Raw genomic sequence first — 19,503 nt, 5'->3', positions numbered from 1 at the left:
GGTTTGATCCCTGGTCAAGAGGCTAAGATCCCACATGCCCCATGGCCAAAAACCTAGAACATAACAGAAGCAATATTATAACAAATTCGATAAAGACTTTAAAAAATAGTCCACATCAAAAAAAAAAAAAAGTCTTAAAAGGGAACAGTCTGTTGTAAACAAACTATTTGTTGTTGTTGTTGTTCAGTTGCTAAGTCATGTCTGACTGCGACCTCGTGGACTGCAGCATGCCAAGCTCCTCTGTCCTTCACTATCTCCTAGAGTTTGCTCAAACTCATGTCCATTGAATTGGTGACGCTGTCCAACCATCTCATACTCTTGTCACCCCCTTCTCTTTCTGCCTTCAGTCTTTGCCAGCATCAGGGTCTTTTCCCAGTGAGTCAGCTCTTTGAATCAGGTGGCCAAATTTAGAATCCCAAATAAAATTCCTAAGTTTCAGCAGTCAGGTTTCCCTCTCCAAAGAACCAATAGAATAGGGACTAAAGAAAGTTATGAGCATTTAAAAAGTCAACTAGCTGCAATGCAAATTTGAGCTTGGTTGTCATGCTAATAATATCATAAGTTGTCAGATGAGCAGTTTTAAGTAGAGGTTTCTTATTCCTCCACCCTCAAGTATATATACCTACATACATTTTCTTACACTTCTGTGCATATATATCTGTAAGATTAATTCTTGGATATGAAATTGCTTGATCAAAGGGCAAGTCTAAATTTTATCTGATAACTCTTTGCCAGATTGTCCCAGAGAGACATCTGACATGAAGACAAGCCTACCAGTGGTCAGTGAAGCCAACCAAAAGCACGTGTTCTGACATAGATAAAAAGTAAAGTGATCTGTGGATAAAGAATCTGAAAGGACTTGAGGGTGAAAAATTGCTGGTGGCCTACCAAGGATCAGTGAGGGTCAGAGAACGAAGTTTTTGAAAATAACTTATTCGTTCTATAATGGTCTCTGAGCCTCTGCCATCTGTGGGTTCTGCACCATCCCCAAGTTGCACAGAGAGCATGATTGCTCTCTGCAAGGGGTCTGCAGCCTGGTGGGAGACAGAGATAGACCAGCTGATGCTGGCAGTGAGGATGGACACGGGGGAGGCACCGCTGGGTTCTCTTTGGCTGGGGGGATAGGAGGTACAGGGGGACATAGTGTGGGAAAGCTTCCTACTGATGATCCCTAAGAAGAGCCTCCAAGATCAAGTGGACTAGGATGAATAGCAAGTCAAGGGCTTTCACAGCAGGAAAGCTTGACACACCTGAGACACTCTCTGTCCTGCAGAATATAAAATATCAGCCAGAAGAATGCATGGGACTTAAAAGACAAGGTATTTCCCACATAAGCATTGATTTCCTTTTCTTTTTTCTATAATTAGTTTTCTCATGTGTTGCTTCCCCACAAATAGAAAAGTGTGTTGCTCTGGAGTTCAGGGCGTGTGGTACAGTAAGTAGATAAAGAGGATGGACTGTGGTCAGAGTCTAGGCTCCAAGTTACCAGCCTGGGCAGCCGTGGGCGGGTTCCTTCCTTGAGTCTCAGTTCCTTTATCTGTTTAATGGGGATAAAAGCAATGCCTGTCACTAGGTTATCAAGAGCATCTAGTGAGGTGATGTCATTGGTCCTTAAACTCAATGTGGAGACTGCCCTGTGCTTTGCAGATGGCTTCCAAAGACTGCTTAGCTTTGTCTCCCCCTAGTGGTTAGCACAGGGCATTGCAGAGTAGCCGACTAAGTTCAAGGCTCTGTGAGGGTCAAAGAATGAAGGTTTTGAAAATACGTGTTTTTATATAATGCCCTTTGACCCTTACAGAACCCCTTAGAGGGAGTTCTTTGGTCTTATATTAAGTACAGATATTTGTCAATGACCTGACTAAAGAGAGAAACTTGTTGTGTGTTTGCAGAAAGGCACAGGGGTTGGGACTATTCGTTAACATGATGACCAAATCAAGCTCTAAGATCTTCATGAACTGATGTAACATGCAGCATTCAATTTAATAGGACTCTGCCTTGAGTTGTTTGACCTCAGGAAAGCCATTTGCAGGGTTTGGTTTCCCTCTGGGGACAAGACCACTGTCATCTGCAAATGGCCAGCAGCAACTCGTAGGCCTGGCAGGCAGGCTGGTGGCATGATGGGAGCTCTAGCTGGGTCTGGCCTTGACTGCTGAAAAATGGCTCTGTGATAGGGGTATGTCCTTTCTCATCTCTGGGCCTCAGGTTTCTTTTCCTTCAAGACTCGGAGTTTGGGTGAGCTGATTCTAAGGCTTCCTCAAGCTTTCTTCATTGGGGACCCTGCCTAAGGGCATCTAAGTTGCTTCCTGTAAATGCAGAGTCATGCACTTCACCATGAACAGACTCACCTGTAAGCCACACTTGTGCTTACACAGGACAGCCTTGACACTCCTGTCCACAGCTTAGCCGCATTTGGCTGGCCTTCCTGGCCTGTGGTCCACCCATGACCAAGTCTGCCCTTTTCCCCTTGCAAAGCTGAACTTCGCAGTAGCCTCTTTACAGCTCAGTTCCAAGCACCCAAGTACCTACTGCGTGCCATGCCTTGGTGCACGGCTCAAGAGATGGATGTGAGCTACTCCTAGCCCTCAAGGAACAGTGAAAGGAGAACACAGATCCCTTCATCACAGCCCAGGTCTCAAAGAGCAGTCCTTCTGTGTGATGGCAGTCGAGGGTGAGCCAGACCACGTAAATGTAAAGGAAAAAACCCTTGTATCTGACTTTGCAGATTGGGGGTGAAATTCACTTAAGCAACCACCTCACTCATCTCCTTTCCTTCTGGGGTGGGAGACATTGATATTAATAGAGAGTATTTCCGATGAATTTTTCTTCTTGTGATGTTGTAGATGCTTATAAATACAGACCACGTTGAAAAGGTGCTCTTCCCCTCATTCTGTCTTGACAGCTCATTTTGGAGACTACGATTCTTCCGTTCACGCTCCGGGCTATCTCTCTGACAGTCAGTTCATACCAGATCAGAACGAGGACTTCTTAGCGAAGGTGGAGTCGCTGCATGAGCAGCACAGGTGAGCAGGAGCGGGTGGCCTACTTTGGAAACTCAGGTCGGTGCTTCCAGACCTCGCATCCCCTTGGGTTTGATGTCGTCTTCTCTGGCTTTTGCCCATGAACGCTCTTTCAAGAGGTGGGAGGTTTGTGAATCTTGAGCTCTTATGGTGACAGATATATTTGGCATAACGAGCATTTCTGTAAAGTGTGGAATCCTATGAAAATTTGGGATGACTTGCTATGTTCTTTTTCAGGATGTCATTGAAATCCATTAATTCCTGAAGGAAATGCCGGTTGTAAATTTCGCTTCCCCACATTGACTCTACCAAACAAACCTTTGAACGGGTTCCTACGTTTAATGAAACGGGCCGTTTCCTTAAGTGGTATTGAATAGACAGACAGGCAGACGGACCTAAGCGCCGTCAGGCTGGGTAAACCCCAGCCCTCACTGGTTCAGTTCCTTCCAGCCTTCTGTAGCTGCCTCTGGCCAAGCCTCCATTCCAGCAAATTCACCCAAATCTGACCTCCTCTTCCCTTGCCTGCTTTCTCTTCAAGCTGCAGTGGCTCCATCCAGGCCGGGTCAAATAAGGGCCACCCTGACCCAGAAGGCCCAGTCTCAAGGGACCTCACATTCTCAAGCAGGCTGTAAGAAGCAGAGGCCTAAGCGACTAGTGTCCCTTCAAAGAGGCACTGCCAATCCTCTCCCAGAGTTGCTCCCCGCGCAGGAGCCAGCATCCTAAATAGTACAGTGATGTTTGGAGGTTTGAGGCTGCTGCTGAAAGGGTAGATGAAGGCCGAAAGGCCTAAAGAGCATGTGCTCACTTAGCAACTTGGAAAAAGTGGAGTGGGGATGGCAGAAGGTGACACTCTTTGTCTCTGGATGTTGAGAACCCACTAAATGAGAGGTTTTATTTAATATAGGAACATGAGGGCTAAATGAAGTCATATTCAGTGGACAAGAAAAAAACCTGGTTTAGTAGCTTTGGGGGTTCAGTTGTTTAAGATGAACAGTGTAAGGCATTTAATCACCTTATAGCAACGATACCGATTTTTTTAGATTTTTATTAGCTTTAAAATTGGGGGTTAATGTTCTGTTTGTTGGATAAACACTGTGTATTCCCTCTGCCTCTGTAGTGGGCTAAAGCAATCAGAAGCGGAATCTTGCTTTATCAACATAGCTCGGACCCTCGACTTCTATGGAGTGGAACTGCACAGCGGTAGGGTAGGTATCTTCGGCATGTTGTAATTCAAAAGTTTTTTCAATTTTAATTTCTGAACACCTGAAAGCTGCTTTGAAACTTTTCCAGTTTCAAATAAAAAAAGATCTTTTTTTTTTTTAAGGTATCTGAAAAGTTTTGAAAGTAATATTAAGTTTTTCTGGTTATTTATCCTCTGTCCACTTGGTTTTTTCATGTTTTCCTTTGTACTCGAAGACTTTTTACTGTTGGAGGGTGATATAGGCTAGAAACAAGTAATTTTTATAAGACCATCTCATGGTTAAAGAGGTGAAAAACATATAGATTTCCATTTTCCAAGTGGCTCTTTTACTGTTTAATCTTCGTGCTGCTCAACTTAGAGCCTATTATGTACTCAAATATGATGATTTTCATTATGATGATCAGTTCAATTCAGTCGTGTCTGACTCTATGCGACTGCATAGAGTGCAGCATGCCAGGCCTCCCTGTCCATCACCAACTCTTGGAGTTTAGTCAAACTCATGTCCATTGAGTCAGTGATGCCATCCAACCATCTCATCCTCTGTCGTCCCCTTCTCCTCCTGCCCTCAATCTTTCCCAGCATCAGGGTCTTTTCAAATGACTCAGTTCTTTGCATCAGGTGGCCAAAGTATTGGAGTTTCAGCTTCAGCATCAGTCCTTCCAATGAATATTTAAGACTGATTTCCTTTAGGATGGACTGGTTGGATCTCCTTGCTGTCCAAGGGACTTTAAAGAGTCTTCTCTAACACCACAGTTCAAAAGCATCAATTCTTTGGCACTCAGCTTTCTTTATAGTCCAACTCTCACATCCAAACATGACATTGGAAAAACCATAGCTTTGACTAGACGGACCTTTGTTGGCAAAGTAATGTCTCTGCTTTTTAATATGCTGTGTAGGTTGGTCATAGCTTTTCTTCCAAGGAGCAAGCGTCTTTTAATTTCTTGGCTGCAGTCACCATCTGCAGTGATTTTGGAGTCCAAGAAAATAAAGTCTGTCACTGTTTCCATCATTTCTCCATCTATTTGCCATGAAGTGATGGGACCGGATGCCATGATCTTAGTTTTCTAAATGTTGAAAAGCTAGCTTTTTCACGGTCCTCTTTCGCTTTCATCAGGAGACTCTTTAATTCTTCTTCACTTTCTGCCATAAGTGTGGTATCATCTGCATATCTGAGGTTATTGATATTTCTTGACAGTCTTGATTCCAGTTTGTGCTTCATCCAGCCCAGCCTTTTGCATGATATACTCTGCATATAATAAGTTAAATAAGCCAGGTGACAATATACAGCCTTGACATACTCCTTTTCCTATTTGGAACCAGTCTGTTGTTCCATGTTCAGTTCTAACTGTTGGTTCTTAACCTGCATACAGATTTCTCAGGAGGCAGGTAAGGTGGTCTGGTATTCCCGTCTCTTTCAGAATTTTCCAGTTTGTTGTGATCTACAGTCAGAGGCTTTGGCATAATCAATAAAGCAGAAGTAGATGTTTTTCTGGAGCTCTGTTGCTTTTTCTATGATCCAACGGATGTTGGAACTTGATCTCTGATTCCTCTGCCTTCTCTAAATCCAGTTTGAACATCTGGAAGTTCATGGTTCACATACTATTGAAGCCTGGCTTGGAGAATTTTGAGCATTACTTTGCTCGCGTGTGAGATGAGTGCAATCATTCAGTAGTTTCAACATTCTTTGATATTGCCCTTCTTTGGAATTGGAATGAAAACTGACCTTTTCCAGCCCTATGGCCACTGCTGAGTTTTCCAAATTTGCTGGCATTATTGAGTGCAGCATTTTAACAGCATTATCTTTTAGGATTTGAAATAGCTCAACTGGAATTCCCTCACCTCCACTAGCTTTGTTCATAGTGATGAACAAAGGCCCACTTGACTTGTCATTCCAGGATGTCTGGCTCTAGGTGAGTGATCGCACCATCATGGTTATCTGGGTCATGAAGATATTTTTTGTATTGTTCTTCTGTGTATTCTTGCCACCTCTTCTTAGTATCTTCTGTTTCTGTTAGGTTCATACCATTTCTGTCCTTAATTGTACCCATCTTTGCATGAAATGCTCCCTTGGCATCTCTAATTTTCTTGAAGAGATCTCTGGTCTTTCCCATTCTCTTGTTTTCCTCTGTTTCTTTGCATTGATCACTGAGGAAGACTTTCTTATCCATCCTTGCTGTTCTTTGGAACTCTGCATGCAAATGGGAATATCTTTCCTTTTCTCCTTTGCCTTTAGCTTCTCTTCTTTTCTCAGCTATTTGTTAGGCCTCCTCAGACAACCATTTTGCCGTTTTGCATTTCTTTTTTGGGGGCATGGTCTTGATCCCTGCCTCCTGTACAATGTCACAAACCTCCGTCTACAGTTCTTCAGGCACTCTGTCTATCAGATCTAATCCCTTGAATCTATTTCTCGCTTCCACTGCATAATCGTAAGGGATTTGATTTAGGTCATACCTGAATGGTCTAGTGGTTTTCCCTACTTTCTTCAATTTAAGTCTGAATTTGGCAATAAGGAGTTCATGATCTGAGCCACAGTCAGCTCCTGGTCTTGTTTTTGCTGACTGTATAGAGCTTCTCCATCTTCAGCTGCAAAGAATAGAAACAATCTGATTTTGGTGTTGACCACCTGGTGATGTCCGTGTGTAGAGTTGTCTCTTGTGTTGTTGGAAGAGGGTGTTTGCTGTGACCAGTGTGTTCTCTTGGCAGAACTCTATTAGCCTTTGCCCTGCTTCATTTTAAACTCCAAGGCCAAATTTGCCTGTTACTCCTGCTATCTCTTGACTTCCTACTTCTGCATTCCATTCCCCTATAATGAAAAGGACATCTTTTTTGGATGTTAGTTCTAGAAGGTCTTGTAGGTCTTCATAGAACTGTTCAATTTCAGCTTCTTCAGCATTACTGGTTGGGGCATAGGCTTGGATTACTGTGATAATGAATGGTTTGCCTTGGAAATGAACAGAAATCATTCTTTCATTTTTGAGATTGCACAAAATTACTACATTTCGACTCTTTGGTTGACTATGAGGGCTACTCAATTTCTTCTTAGGTGTTCTTGCCTACAGTAGTAGATATAATGTTCATCTGAGTTAAATTCACCCATTCCAGTCCATTTTAGTTCACTGATTCCTAAAATGTCGATGTTCACTCTTGCCATCTCCTGTTTGACCACTTCCAATTTGCCTTGATTCATGGACCTAACATTTCTGGTTCCTTTGCAATATTGCTGTTTACAGCATCGGACTTTATTTCCATCACCAGTCACATCCACAACTGGGCGTTGTTTTCGCTTTGGCTCTGCCTCTTCATTCTTTCTAGAGATATTTCTCCACTCTTCTCCAGTAGCATATTAGGCATCTACCGACCTGGGGAGTTCGTCTCTCAGTCTAATTGGCAGCTGACCTTTACATTTTCTACCTGTAATTGGGCTACATCATATCCAAAAAAACCAAATAGTAACTAAATACCTAGTCCATAGTAGCCATTGTTCCAGATGCTTTATATGTGACCATAGGTCTCATATAAAGAGACCTCGCATTTATAACAAACTTGGGAGATCAATGTTCTAATAATCCCATTTTATAGGTGAGAAAGCTGAGGCCCAGGGAAGTTAGGTAAATGACCAGACTTTACATTTATGTAATATTTTTGCAATTCATGGAGGTATTTTCATTTGTCTTGCTTCAGTCCCTTAACTGTGAAGTGGACAATATCAGTTCAGTTCAGTCGCTCAGTCATGTCTGACTCTTTGCGACCCCATGAACCGCAGCAGGCCAGGCCTCCCTGTCCATCACCAACTCGCAGGGTCCACCCAAACCCATGTCCATTGAGTTGGTGATGCCATCCAACCATCTCATCCTCTGTCGTCCCCTTCTCCTCCTGCCCTCAATCTTTCCCAGCATCAGGGTCTTTTCCAGTGAGTCAGCTCTTCGCGTCAGGTGGCCAAAGTACTGGAGTTTCAGCTTCAGCATCAGTCCTTCCAATGAATATTTAAGACTGATTTCCTTTAGGATGGACTGGTTGGATCTCCTTGCAGTCCAAGGGACTCTCAAGAGTCTTCTCCAACACCACAGTTCAAAAGCATCAATTCTTCTGCACTCAGCCTTTTTTATAGTCCAACTCTCACACATCCATACATGACCACTGGAGAAAACATAGCCTTTGACATAGATAATAAAGTAGGAAGAGATCCGGATCTTACAAAACATCAACTTTGGGACTTAACTGTTTAATTTTATTCCATTTGCAAATACTGTTTTGTCTGGTAGAATATTATGAAACCCTTCCTTCAGTGGTGAGGTGGGCTTTATGTCTTCTCATGAGGGTCCTGAGGCTAGGTGATGACCTGCCTGCCTGACACCCCCATGGTATCAGAGAGAGTTGGGTTACCCTTGCCTAAGCTGCATGAACCGAAACCCCCTGAAAATCAATAACTTGACGCCACAAAGCGTGTTCCTAAGTAGTTCGAGTCTGCATGGGTCCTGGTGACTCTCCAGGGCAGCCCCCCTCCGAGCAGTGACTAGGCAGCTAGGCTGCTTCCGTCTGGTGGCCTCACTGTCCTCACACATGGCTTCACGCATGTCACAAGGGAAGAGCAAGTTGGAGGGCCGAACACCAGCTCTTAAATGTTGCAGCCTCAAGGGGATGCATCACTTCTGATCATAGCTCATTAGCCAGGACTAGTCACACAGTCCTGCTCCACGAGCTGGGAGGTGTGGAGATGGGCCTAAATTTAGCCGACAGTACCTGTCTTCGCTTCTGTGGGTGTGGTGCGGACAGGAGCACCATGCAACCAGGAGATTTGAGACCCATGTCACTGGCCCACCCGAAGCATTCATTTACTGCTTTATTCTGCACTCAATTTTTATTTTGTTTGCTAATTTTCTCTCCCACCTGCCTCATATTTCCATGTATTCCGATTCCAAGTATCGTGTTTCGATGCCACCCTGGTTTTCAGCTTGCAGTTTGGTTTCGCTTTCTGTGTGTGATTTCAGCTGGGTGCCCAGTCGTGGTTACTCTCTGGGTGGTCCACGTGTCAGCGGCATTTGCTTTGGTCAGTTTCTCCAACTCCCCACATGCACGTCACTGTTCATAAGTGATGCATCCCACTATCTCTTGAGAGGTGAAGGAGATGAATGTTTATTATGCCTACCACATGCCAGGCCCTGTTCTACATTCTTATATTCTCTAAGTTCAACCTGATAAAACTCTTAGAGGTGGATTCGATAATCCTTATTGCACAAAAGGAAAAATTTAGGCTCAGGAGCCCAAACCAACATAGCTCGTAAGTGACAGACCTAAGGTTCACACTCACTGGTAACTCTGCCCCTTCTGGAAAATCAAGAGGGACTTCCCTGGTGGTCCAGTGGCCCACCAGTGTAGGGGATACAGGCTCAATCCCTGGTCCAGAAGCTAAGATCTCACACTTCTTGAGGTCAAAGAACCAAACCTTAAAAACAGAAGCAGTATTTTACCAAATTCAATAAAGACTTTTATTAAATGGTCCACGTCAAAAATAAAATTATGAGTATCCGAGTGGGTAAATAGAATATAGATGACTCGGGGGGGGGACTGTTTTCCTTTGGTTTGTATTGTTCTTTGGCCATGCCGCACAGCATGCAGGATCTCAGTTCCCCAACCAGGGATCAGACCCGGGTTCCCAGCAGTGGAAGCTGAGTCCTAACCACTGGACCGCCAGGGAATTCCCCATGATGGAACTGTTTTATTTTAAAAGTTTCATTACTTGTCCTTTAACAGATTTAAAACAGCTTTTGGCACTGTATCTTTGTCATCTTAATTATCTACAACAATGCCTAGCACATAGGCTCTTAAAAATGTTGAATGTATTGGATCTAAAAGCCATATTTTATTTCTTCATTGGGTTTAGAATCAGCAGTGCTACACTTCAGCTAAAGCCTTTGCAGTGATGGGAGTTGAGATTTGTTTAAAGCAGTGTGGGGGACGAGGCTTTTCTGTTTTTAATACGGTGTCTGATACTAATTATTGAAAGTGTAAAGGCAGATGTCCATTTCTCTGATTCTGTGGAATGAGTGAGCTTGCCTAATAACTTTGTAAACTGGCAGGACCCAGGTGTTGCTGTCAGGCAATATATTTTCACTTTAGGAGAATTTGGTGCCAAGTACTTAGATCTTAAGTTTATCTGTTAAGAGGAGATTTTTGCCTGTTTTCTGTAATTTTCCTTTTGGAGCTGATACTTAGTGCTATTTATAAAAGCGTGGGTGCTTGAGTTACCAGAGGCCATAAGCATGACGGTAACACGCTGTGAATCTGAGGTCTTCCTATTTTACAGGATCTGCACAATTTAGATCTAATGATTGGAATTGCTTCTGCGGGCATTGCTGTGTACCGAAAATACATTTGCACAAGTTTCTATCCTTGGTAAGTGCAAACCAGTTCTAATTATTCTCTGAATCATGCTTTAAAAATATGCTGAACAAAAGTAACGGTACCTCTAATTTTAAACTTTTATTTCTAAAGAAGAGACAGAGACTTTCTCCCAAGTTTTTACCTCTGCTCTACAATTCATCCAGATTCTGTACTTGGGAAAATTCTTCTGGTTATTACTGGCCATCCCATTCCGCCTTGGTCACCCTATGGTTTGAGATACTCTGTGAAACATGGATAAAAACAGCTCAAGGCAGGTTTTGGTGCTAAGGAATCCTTCCTGGGCGGCACGTGAGCCAGAATTCAGAGAACTTCCTCTGAGCAGGAGTTGTATTTCCTGTGCCGTTCCTGAGTTATTAATTGAAGGTTTGTCAAGTGCCTGATTCTGGTCTAAAACCTGAGGAGACCCAAAAGACTCGAATCATCACAAATCTGAGAAAGGCAGTGCTGTCCCCCTTGTTCCAAAGGCTCTCTGCTGGAGGAATTAAGAGTACATGCTCCGATCCTGGCTTCAAGCATCTCTGGATGAATGATCTTGAGCACTTATGGGATATCTCCCAGCCTTAGTTTCCTCATTTGAAAATTGGTTATAACGATATGTAGTTTTCAGGACTGATGCAAGGCTTAGCAGAGGGGCTGCCATAAAGCTTGAAGTAGAGGACCTGGTGCATAAAAAAGGCTCAGTCCGTGGCTCTGATTGTGTTCCTCTGCAGACAAGAGGCTAGGTGACACCTGGCTGTTAAGTGACTTTTAAGTTGCAAAGCAGCTGGGCGGCGGAGCTAGGTCTGTCTGTGCTCCTCCCACCGCTCCACACTGCCCTCAGCTGCCTTGCCCAGGTACACACCAGCTCCCGCAGAGCTGCCGCGTCACAGAACAGCTGACAGCAAAAGGAGCGCCTTGCCCGTGGTCCTCGTTATTTAAGAGCTACATCATAATCCAGTGGCCCTGATGTGATACTCGGCTTCGGTCAGCCACTTGGTGCTTGGCCGGGGCCATGGGGCCGCCATCCTTTCTACGCGGAAGCGAAGTCTAGGAAGCCGAGAGCCCCTGGCCGTCACGCTCATGGACGAGAGGACACACACCGAGAGGCGTCAGCTGCAACCCGGCTGCTCCCTGATGTGCTTTCTTTGTGTCATGTTTTATTTTTTTTTGGCAGGGTGAACATTCTAAAAATTTCTTTCAAAAGGAAAAAATTCTTTATACACCAGCGACAAAAACAGGTGAGTTAAACCTCTGCTCACTTTGGTCCTTTTGCTTTTAGCCACTTCAGCTCTTAGCCCTTCGGTAGGTGAAGGTGGTTGTCGTACATTTAACAGGGAAGAGAGAGATTAGCAAGCGGTGGGAAGAAAGTGGGCACTGGGATCCTGAGGGCCCCGTGGTTCTCTGTGTAATTCACTCTGCTTATCTGGCTGGGAAAGTCGCTTGCTTTGGAGCCACAGACGTTGGGTTCAGGCCCTAGCTCTTCCACTTGCCCAGCTGGGCAGGTTACGTAACCTCCCCTAATCAGAGTTACCTTTTTTGCTGGAACGCAGCAATGCCCACTTCTCAGGGAATCATCTGATTTAGGTAGAAGTGCCACTTGTCAAAGCCCCTGGCCAAGCCCACCGTAGAGATAGCAGTGAAAGTCAGCAAGGTCAGTTTCTGCCCTTGATGTGTTTAAAATGCATGGTGGCCTTGGGTGTATGCCTCATAGGAGGAATCCACAGCCCTCCAGATAACTCAGCTTGCTTTTCCACTTGGAGAAGAGTGACTTAGAGGTATGAGAATCCACAGCTAGCAAGGTGGAAAAGCTGGAATTTGAACCAGTCGTTATAAATCTGAGCTGCCAGCTCTTACCATGACACCACACCCTGTCTTGTTTGTTAGGCTGCATATTTTTCACTCACCGTCACTATGCCACTTCCCAATTTTCCAAAGACAATGTGTGCTTAAAATGGCTCCACACCACAGTGAACTCTTAGGAATGAGAACACTAAAGCTCAGAGCAAATAAGGACTAGAATCTGGGTCTCCCGAGCCCCACATGCAAGATGCAGGGTACCACAAAAATGCACAGGATGGTAATTTAATATGAGAACAGAAAACCTGAATTCAAGTAGGAGGGAAATTGAGCAAATGATCAAAATGATGATTTTTAGTGAGCACTAGATTTAACTCGCTTTGTGGAAAGCGAATAGAGATCCAAAGCGTTATAAGATTCCTGTCATTTGACAGGTGAAAGATTATTTCTTCAGAGGAGAGGTTTTTCCCAGAGCTAAATTTTAAAAAGGATTGTATCAGACAGCCCTTATTCTGTTGCTCCAAATATATCCAACCTAGAAAGGTAGACAGATGTGAAATGAAAGCATCCATGAAAGGCCACAGAGGGTGATGGAGAGTTTGACGCTGGTGACCTTTTTTTTTTTTTTTTTTTTACCACGTTCATAAAGATGGTTAACAACTCCTGCTGTTGAATATTCTTAGAACCCTGTTTTGTGGCCTAAGGAATTTTAAAGCCAGTTTTCCACTGTCTGTTGTTTCTTCCCGGATTACCACTCATATGGGCATAAAGTGTTCGAGACCCTACTTCTACAACTATGCAGCTGAATTCTCTGTGTTTTTTTCTCCCAGACGGAATCCAGGGAGCATATAGTGGCCTTCAACATGTTAAATTACCGATCTTGCAAAAACTTGTGGAAGTCCTGTGTCGAGCACCATACATTCTTTCAGGCAAAGAAGCTGCTACCTCAGGAAAAGAATGTTCTGTCTCAGTACTGGACTCTGGGCTCTAGGAACCCCAAAAAGTGAGTATTCTCTAGAGGTAGTCTCCACAGTAGCCTGAAATGTAAGCCTGTTCTAGTAACCCCCAGGGAACAGACATCCTCCGGGAAAGAGATGTCTTTCCCCGAGGCCCCACGTCCTGGGGCCAGAGGTGCGGGTGGATCTTAGAACCTCAGATGAAAGTCTCTCCAGGGGCAGGCAGCGATGTCTCCTTCCACACACACTCAGGTACTTCTACTCCTGTCGCTTGCTTCTGCCTTCTCAGCTCTGTATTACTCAGAGCTCCAGAGCATCCACAGTTGCAACGACTCCGCCGTGAAGGCACCAGAAAGCACACCGCAGTGACTCATGGCCGTCTTGGTGGCATTAAGACAGGCTCTCCCGCTGAACGTCAACTCCATAAGATGCTCTGTAATAGTGAATAAATGAGCAGAAGTCAAGATTTCCAGAGTCAGGCAACTGACACTCACAGCATACAACAGTCACTTGGTAGGAACAACAGTAATTGCAGCTGACAATTGCTGAGTGCTTATTTTGTTCCTCACACATACTTTTGTTTAATTCTTTTTTAAATATGGCAATTCCATGTATGCTGTTATACATAGGAATGATATTCAAAATACCTAATGATTAGTACAGTAAAATCTATAAATTGAAATTTTTTAGTTTATAGTGTATTGTCTAAACTCACCATGCAGTTTATATTTTTGTATATGTTTTTATCCTGCCTTCTACATAAAAGATGTAGCAAAAATTGCCTGTCAAATTATTCAAATTGTTTGGTTAGAAAATTTATTTTTGTGATTTTTTTTTCTTGATGTGGCTGTTACTAAAAATGATACCCCTGTCTGAGCCATTATCTGATATGTGGGACTGTATCAGACCATTTGACCATTTCAGTGACTTTCCTACTATATTGGTAATCAGTAGCATTCTAGATTGAATAAGTAGTAAATCTCTGTTGATATTATTGATGGTATTTATGGTGCTAAATGCTCTCTCTGTTTCTGATGAACCAAGAACAAATGTATTTTTAAAGGTTTTGGCTTAAGAAACCATTCAGTATTTTTATACCTGCAGTAACTCTATTTCTATCTTCTATTTCTATAAACATAATTTGCTGGAATGTAGCATTTACTTTGGTTGGACTTAATCCTCTCGGTGAGCTGAGAAGTGGCATTGAGAGCAACTGAAAGCCTGGACTCTGTTACTAAGAAACCTGGCTTTGAAATCTGATCTACATCAGTTTTAATTTAATTTGCTTCTTCAATTTCTTCTTCTATAAAGTGTGGCCAACACGGAGGATTTTTTTTTTTTTCGGTTATCCATTGTGACAGATGAAACCACCCCTATTTTGGTGGCTTAGAGCAGTAATCATTCTGTTATATCTCAAGACCTCGTGGGTCATGTTTTCAGGAAGGGCGTGACTGGATGGTTCTTCCACTGCATGCCGTATGTGGATTGAGGTTTCCTAGTGAGATGTGGCTGGGCTGGGCTGGACTAGGCTGAGGGTCCAGGACCACCTCTCCACACCTGGTGCCTTGACAGAATGATGGAAAGACTGTACTCATCTGGACCGCCATCTTCTCTGTGTTTCTCAGGGCCTCTCCCATAGTCGTTGGACTTCTTACACGGAGGCTCAGGACTGCAAGAGTCTAAGGCAGAAGCAGCTGGTCATCTTAAAGGCTGGGCCCAGACCTGGCACGGTTAATCTTGGTTAAAGCAGTCACAGGCCATTCTAGGTGGAAGAGTCAGAGAACTTATCCTCCGCACCCCCCTTCAATCTGCAGCTGAGGGTCACGGGCTATGAAGGGTGACTCGGTGGCCATAGGTCAGCAGTTCTTGACCAAGAATCCCAGCTTCAGCATACTGGCAAATCTCATCCCTCATTATCTCTGTTTCACAGAGAAACTGAGGCTTAGGTTACACGATTTGCCCAACCCCTAGAGATACAATTACACATTCGCATATTGGGCCTCTGAAAGCTTCCACATGAAAGAAGCTTGTTTGGTATTTTCCAAGCTTACGGGACAGTGGAACACTTCTTTTTCCAAAGAGTACCTATTAATAACCTGTGACACATACTTTGGGGAACTGCTACATTCAACCTTTGAATCATCTGGCTTGCTCCCACTGTTGCGATGCTGTGCCCTCAATCAACGATAATTGGGTTTCTGATGTGGATTCTCCTGGTGATGCTGCTGTGAGATTTTGATCAGAGTGACAGCCATATTTCTCATTGAAAATCAGTACATTGATATTCTAGAGGGTGCGCTTCATGTCACCTATTTTCTTCTGAGGTCTTTTGTCATGATTTTTGTTGGCTTGCTGGCTTTAGGCTGCAAGGAAATGTGTCAGATGTTTTAAGGTACTAAAACATTCATTTAAAATTTACAAGTGCCAGGACTGAGTTTTCCGGAAACTAGTTTCCAACTCCATCCTCTCAAATAATTCATACTCTGAGGGGTCTAGAGAGCTGAGATTTAAATTACCTAGGTGTAAATGAAATCCGAAAGTAACCTTTAGGGTGACACATTCAAAGAACGCAGCCCAAAACTCTGCTGTCTAAGCATATTTTCTCAGGTCTGCTCTTAAAGAGTTCTGAGTGATTTACGGTGACAGCCTCTGCCAGCTAGAATGACAGAGAACACCGGGAAGGGTGGTTAATGTTTGTACTCCTGCCCCTGTGAGTAAAAGTGAGAATTCCTTGGAGTTCCTTGAACGGTGTTTCACCGTTAATCCTGAAATTCCTTCTCATCTGGTAAGGCGTGGTTTATATTCTGAAAGCAGTTTTGTTGCTTGCAGTAGTAAGGACAGGAAAATATTTTTTCACCCAGAGAAAAGAAATAACGTCAGGGAAAGCCAGCCCAGAAAGGAATCTCTGACCCAGGTGCCTCCACTCCCGGGAACCTTGGCCGGGGTCACCAAAGCGTTAACTGGCCCTGCGTCAGGGAGGGAGCGTGTGCAGACTGTTTGTCTCATTTATGCTATCACTTCTATCTCGTTGAACATGTCAGTGTAGAAAGTGAACCTGCATCTGGTTTTTCAGGTCTGTAAATAACCAGTATTGCAAAAAGGTGATTGGAGGGATGGTGTGGAACCCAGCCATGCGGAGATCTTTATCGGTGGAACATTTAGAAACCAAGAGTCTACCTTCCCGGTCTCCTCCTATTACTCCCAACTGGTATGTCTTTCTTTTTTTGGTACTATCCACCAGTAAACACTTATTTCTTTGAAAAACTAAGTAAAAATAAAAACCTAACTATAGATGGTCTATAATGAGAGTTTACATTTGCATGTTTGACTATTGCACAAGTAACTATTTTTATGAGATGCACAAGTATAGCTAGATGTTTTTTTTAGTGTATGATGTTTTGATGTTCTTTTTTTTATATGTAATTTTTTAAGTCTTTCAAACTTGTTACAATGTTGCTACTATTTTATGTTTTGGGTTTTTTTGGCCATAAGGCATGTGGGATCTTAGTTCCCCAGCCAGGAATCAAACCTGCACCCCACCACCAGACTGCTCGGGAAGTTCCTGGGATGTTCTTTTTTAAAAAGTTACTTGGTCTAAATAAATTTGAGCACCACAGCCTACTGAAGTGCCCCTCCTGAAATTATAGTATGCATTAGCATATTCAAGTTTCGAGAAGTCCTGTGATAAAGAAGCATGTCTAACTTTTATTTAATCTCATGTTTCCCATTAATACCAAACAAAATAAACTTTGAGAAAACATAGTAAAGGTATGTAATAAAACTGACGGAAAGATGTGTGACCCTCAGCAACAGTAGCAATGCTCATTGGAAAGTAGCCTGCCAACTTCTAAGCTGATGGACGTGGCTTAAAAGGAAGGAATTGGCAGTTTGGTGAAGTGGATAAGGGCACTGGGCATGTAGCTAGAAGACCTGGACTCAGATTTTGGCTCTTCTGTCCAGTAACAAATGTGTTTATCTCTCTGGTCTCAGCCTTTCGATCTGTAAAGGGGTTGAATGAACTAACAATGTACAAGTGCTTTGTTAGCTATACAAAAAGGATCAGGTAGAATTGTTGTTATCGTTAGTTACTTTTATTATTATTATTATTGTTAGTATAATGTTCCTCAGAGACATCAGGCCATTTTTTAAATGCCTCCAAAACAGCCAGGCATTATAGGGGGAGGGGGAAACCAAGCTGGAAACCTTGGCCCAACTCCGCCCTAAGATAGGATTATGGCTTTCTGTTCATTTCCTGTTAGACAGGGTGTACCTATAAATTCTTAAGGAGTGATCTACCAAGACTAAGAAACATTCTGCCAGGCAGGCAGAAGGGGAGTGGTTGTGCAGGGCTGCTGGGAAAGGACTCTCCGCTGGGGCGAGATGCTCTGGGCAGGAATGGTGATGGTGTTTAGTGTTGGAAAGTTATAACATGACCGAGTAGATTGATTCTTGGTTTCTGAAATGTAGGCACTCATCCTATAGTGGTCCATGTGTGCTATAAAGCAGCGGCTTAATTTGTCTGCAAGTCTCTTAGCAGCAGAGGCCAGGACAACATGCAGGAGAACAGTGGGGTTTGGCTCTCACTGCTATTTATAGGTCCTCTCGGGAGGAGTCACGAGCCTTTCTGCTCAGCTTTGGGCACAGTGTATTGATCCTGCAGGCCCAAAGGGACTGCGAAAGTGGAGGCCCTGACAGTCCCAAGGAGAAATGGCTAAAAAGGAAGGGGAAGATGAAAAAGCAAGGAAAATGAAATTTAAGAAAGTTCAGCGGCCTAGAGTTGCCGACTGCAGGAGCCGCTAGTGCCGAGGTGCTACCCCAGGTGTCACCCCAGGCATCCGAGAACATGGCCTCACTTGGCTCATTGTCAGGAGCCAGATGGGTACCACTGAGGCTCAGAGAGGTAGAGTGACTTGCCTCATGGCACACAGCTGCTGCTGCTATTGGAAGGACAGGGCGGTGCTAATACAGCCCTTGGGGTTTGCAAAGAGGTGGACACGGCGGAGCAGCTGGCCCTTTCACTTTCACTACCGCCTAGATCTATTTTGAAAAGCGAACGTTTCTTCTTGGATCAAGTGAAATTGACATTAGGGGATATAGTTGAAATAAGGTTCAAATTTTGCCAAAAAAAAAAACACTTTAGCTTCTAAACCTTCTATTTATACTGCATAAATGAATCAGAAAAATTGTCTGATGAGCAGCCAATTTGACCTCCTTATGCATTGAGACCTTGAGTGCTCTTGGAAGAATAACACCCCCTAAACCGACCCTCAACAGCTTCCCAAAAGGCACAAACCAGTCTCATCTGCCGGTTTATAAAGTTGAGGGGCTGTACCACTGGGCTCAGAGTCTCTGTGACCACGCAGCCCCTGGTGGATTCTGGTGTAGTGAGGGGGTTAACCAGCTCTTAAATTCCAGCAACATCAGCAAAGCCAGCCTTGGGACGGTCAGGGCACAGAGGTTAGGTCACTGATGTCTGATAGAATCCTTAAGTAGAATCTGCTTTCAGCGCTTCGCTCTGCACCTTTCCCCACCAGGCGAAGTCCTCGGCTCCGGCATGAGATCCGAAAGCCACGGCACTCTTCTGCGGACAACCTTGCCAACGAGATGACATACATCACCGAGACCGAAGATGTGTTCTACACCTACAAGGGCTCCCTGTCCCCTAAAGACAGTGATTCCGAGGTCTCTCAGAACCGAAGCCCGCACCGAGAGTAAGAAACCTGTGCTCCTCTCTTTCCTGGGTCTCCTTGTTGGGGCTGTTGAGGAATTTGCTCATGCCCCACGGCCATTTAAAAGGAGGCAGAGGCTAGAGCTGGCAGCCAGCTCCCTGGGGTGCTCTCTGCCAGGCTGAGAACATCAGCCGCACTCTGCCTTCCCCCACAAGCTGTGTGCCTGGGGTCATTAGCTCGCCCTGCTTTTTGTCGATGACAGCAACTTACCATCCACACACCCATTAGCTCTCGTGAATGGTGTTCTCTCCAGATGATGAGCAAAACTCAGTTTAAACCGTTCCGTACACCAGAGGTTGAGGACATATTGACTAGAGCAGTATGTCTCTAGGTTGTCAGTGTTCATCCGCTGCAAGATTCCCCACCCCAGAACGTGTGTTCATTTCTCTCTGTCTGCAGAAAACCTTCTCAGATCCACAGTC

The 19,503-nt window shown here is 44.1% G+C and overlaps 1 protein-coding gene across 3 annotated transcripts in view; it reads left to right on the top strand.

Moving 5' to 3' along the window:
• PTPN3 (protein tyrosine phosphatase non-receptor type 3) overlaps window positions 1-19,503 on the top strand; it is a 113,874-nt gene that overhangs the window by 52,561 nt on the left and 41,810 nt on the right. For all 3 annotated transcript variants that reach the window (XM_043453154.1, XM_043453155.1, XM_043453156.1), the window contains 7 exons: window positions 2,900-3,020; window positions 4,135-4,222; window positions 10,523-10,611; window positions 11,774-11,837; window positions 13,227-13,399; window positions 16,426-16,560; window positions 18,887-19,063. In XM_043453154.1, coding sequence (XP_043309089.1) covers window positions 2,900-3,020; window positions 4,135-4,222; window positions 10,523-10,611; window positions 11,774-11,837; window positions 13,227-13,399; window positions 16,426-16,560; window positions 18,887-19,063 — 847 coding nt within the window. The remainder of the gene's footprint in view (window positions 1-2,899; window positions 3,021-4,134; window positions 4,223-10,522; window positions 10,612-11,773; window positions 11,838-13,226; window positions 13,400-16,425; window positions 16,561-18,886; window positions 19,064-19,503) is intronic.

The sequence above is a fragment of the Cervus canadensis genome, chromosome 30, assembly GCF_019320065.1.
Source record: "Cervus canadensis isolate Bull #8, Minnesota chromosome 30, ASM1932006v1, whole genome shotgun sequence".
In the NCBI taxonomy this organism is placed as follows: domain Eukaryota; kingdom Metazoa; phylum Chordata; class Mammalia; order Artiodactyla; family Cervidae; genus Cervus; species Cervus canadensis.
Note: the sequence above shows the minus strand (reverse complement) of the source record. Positions and strands in the feature narration are given on the sequence as shown.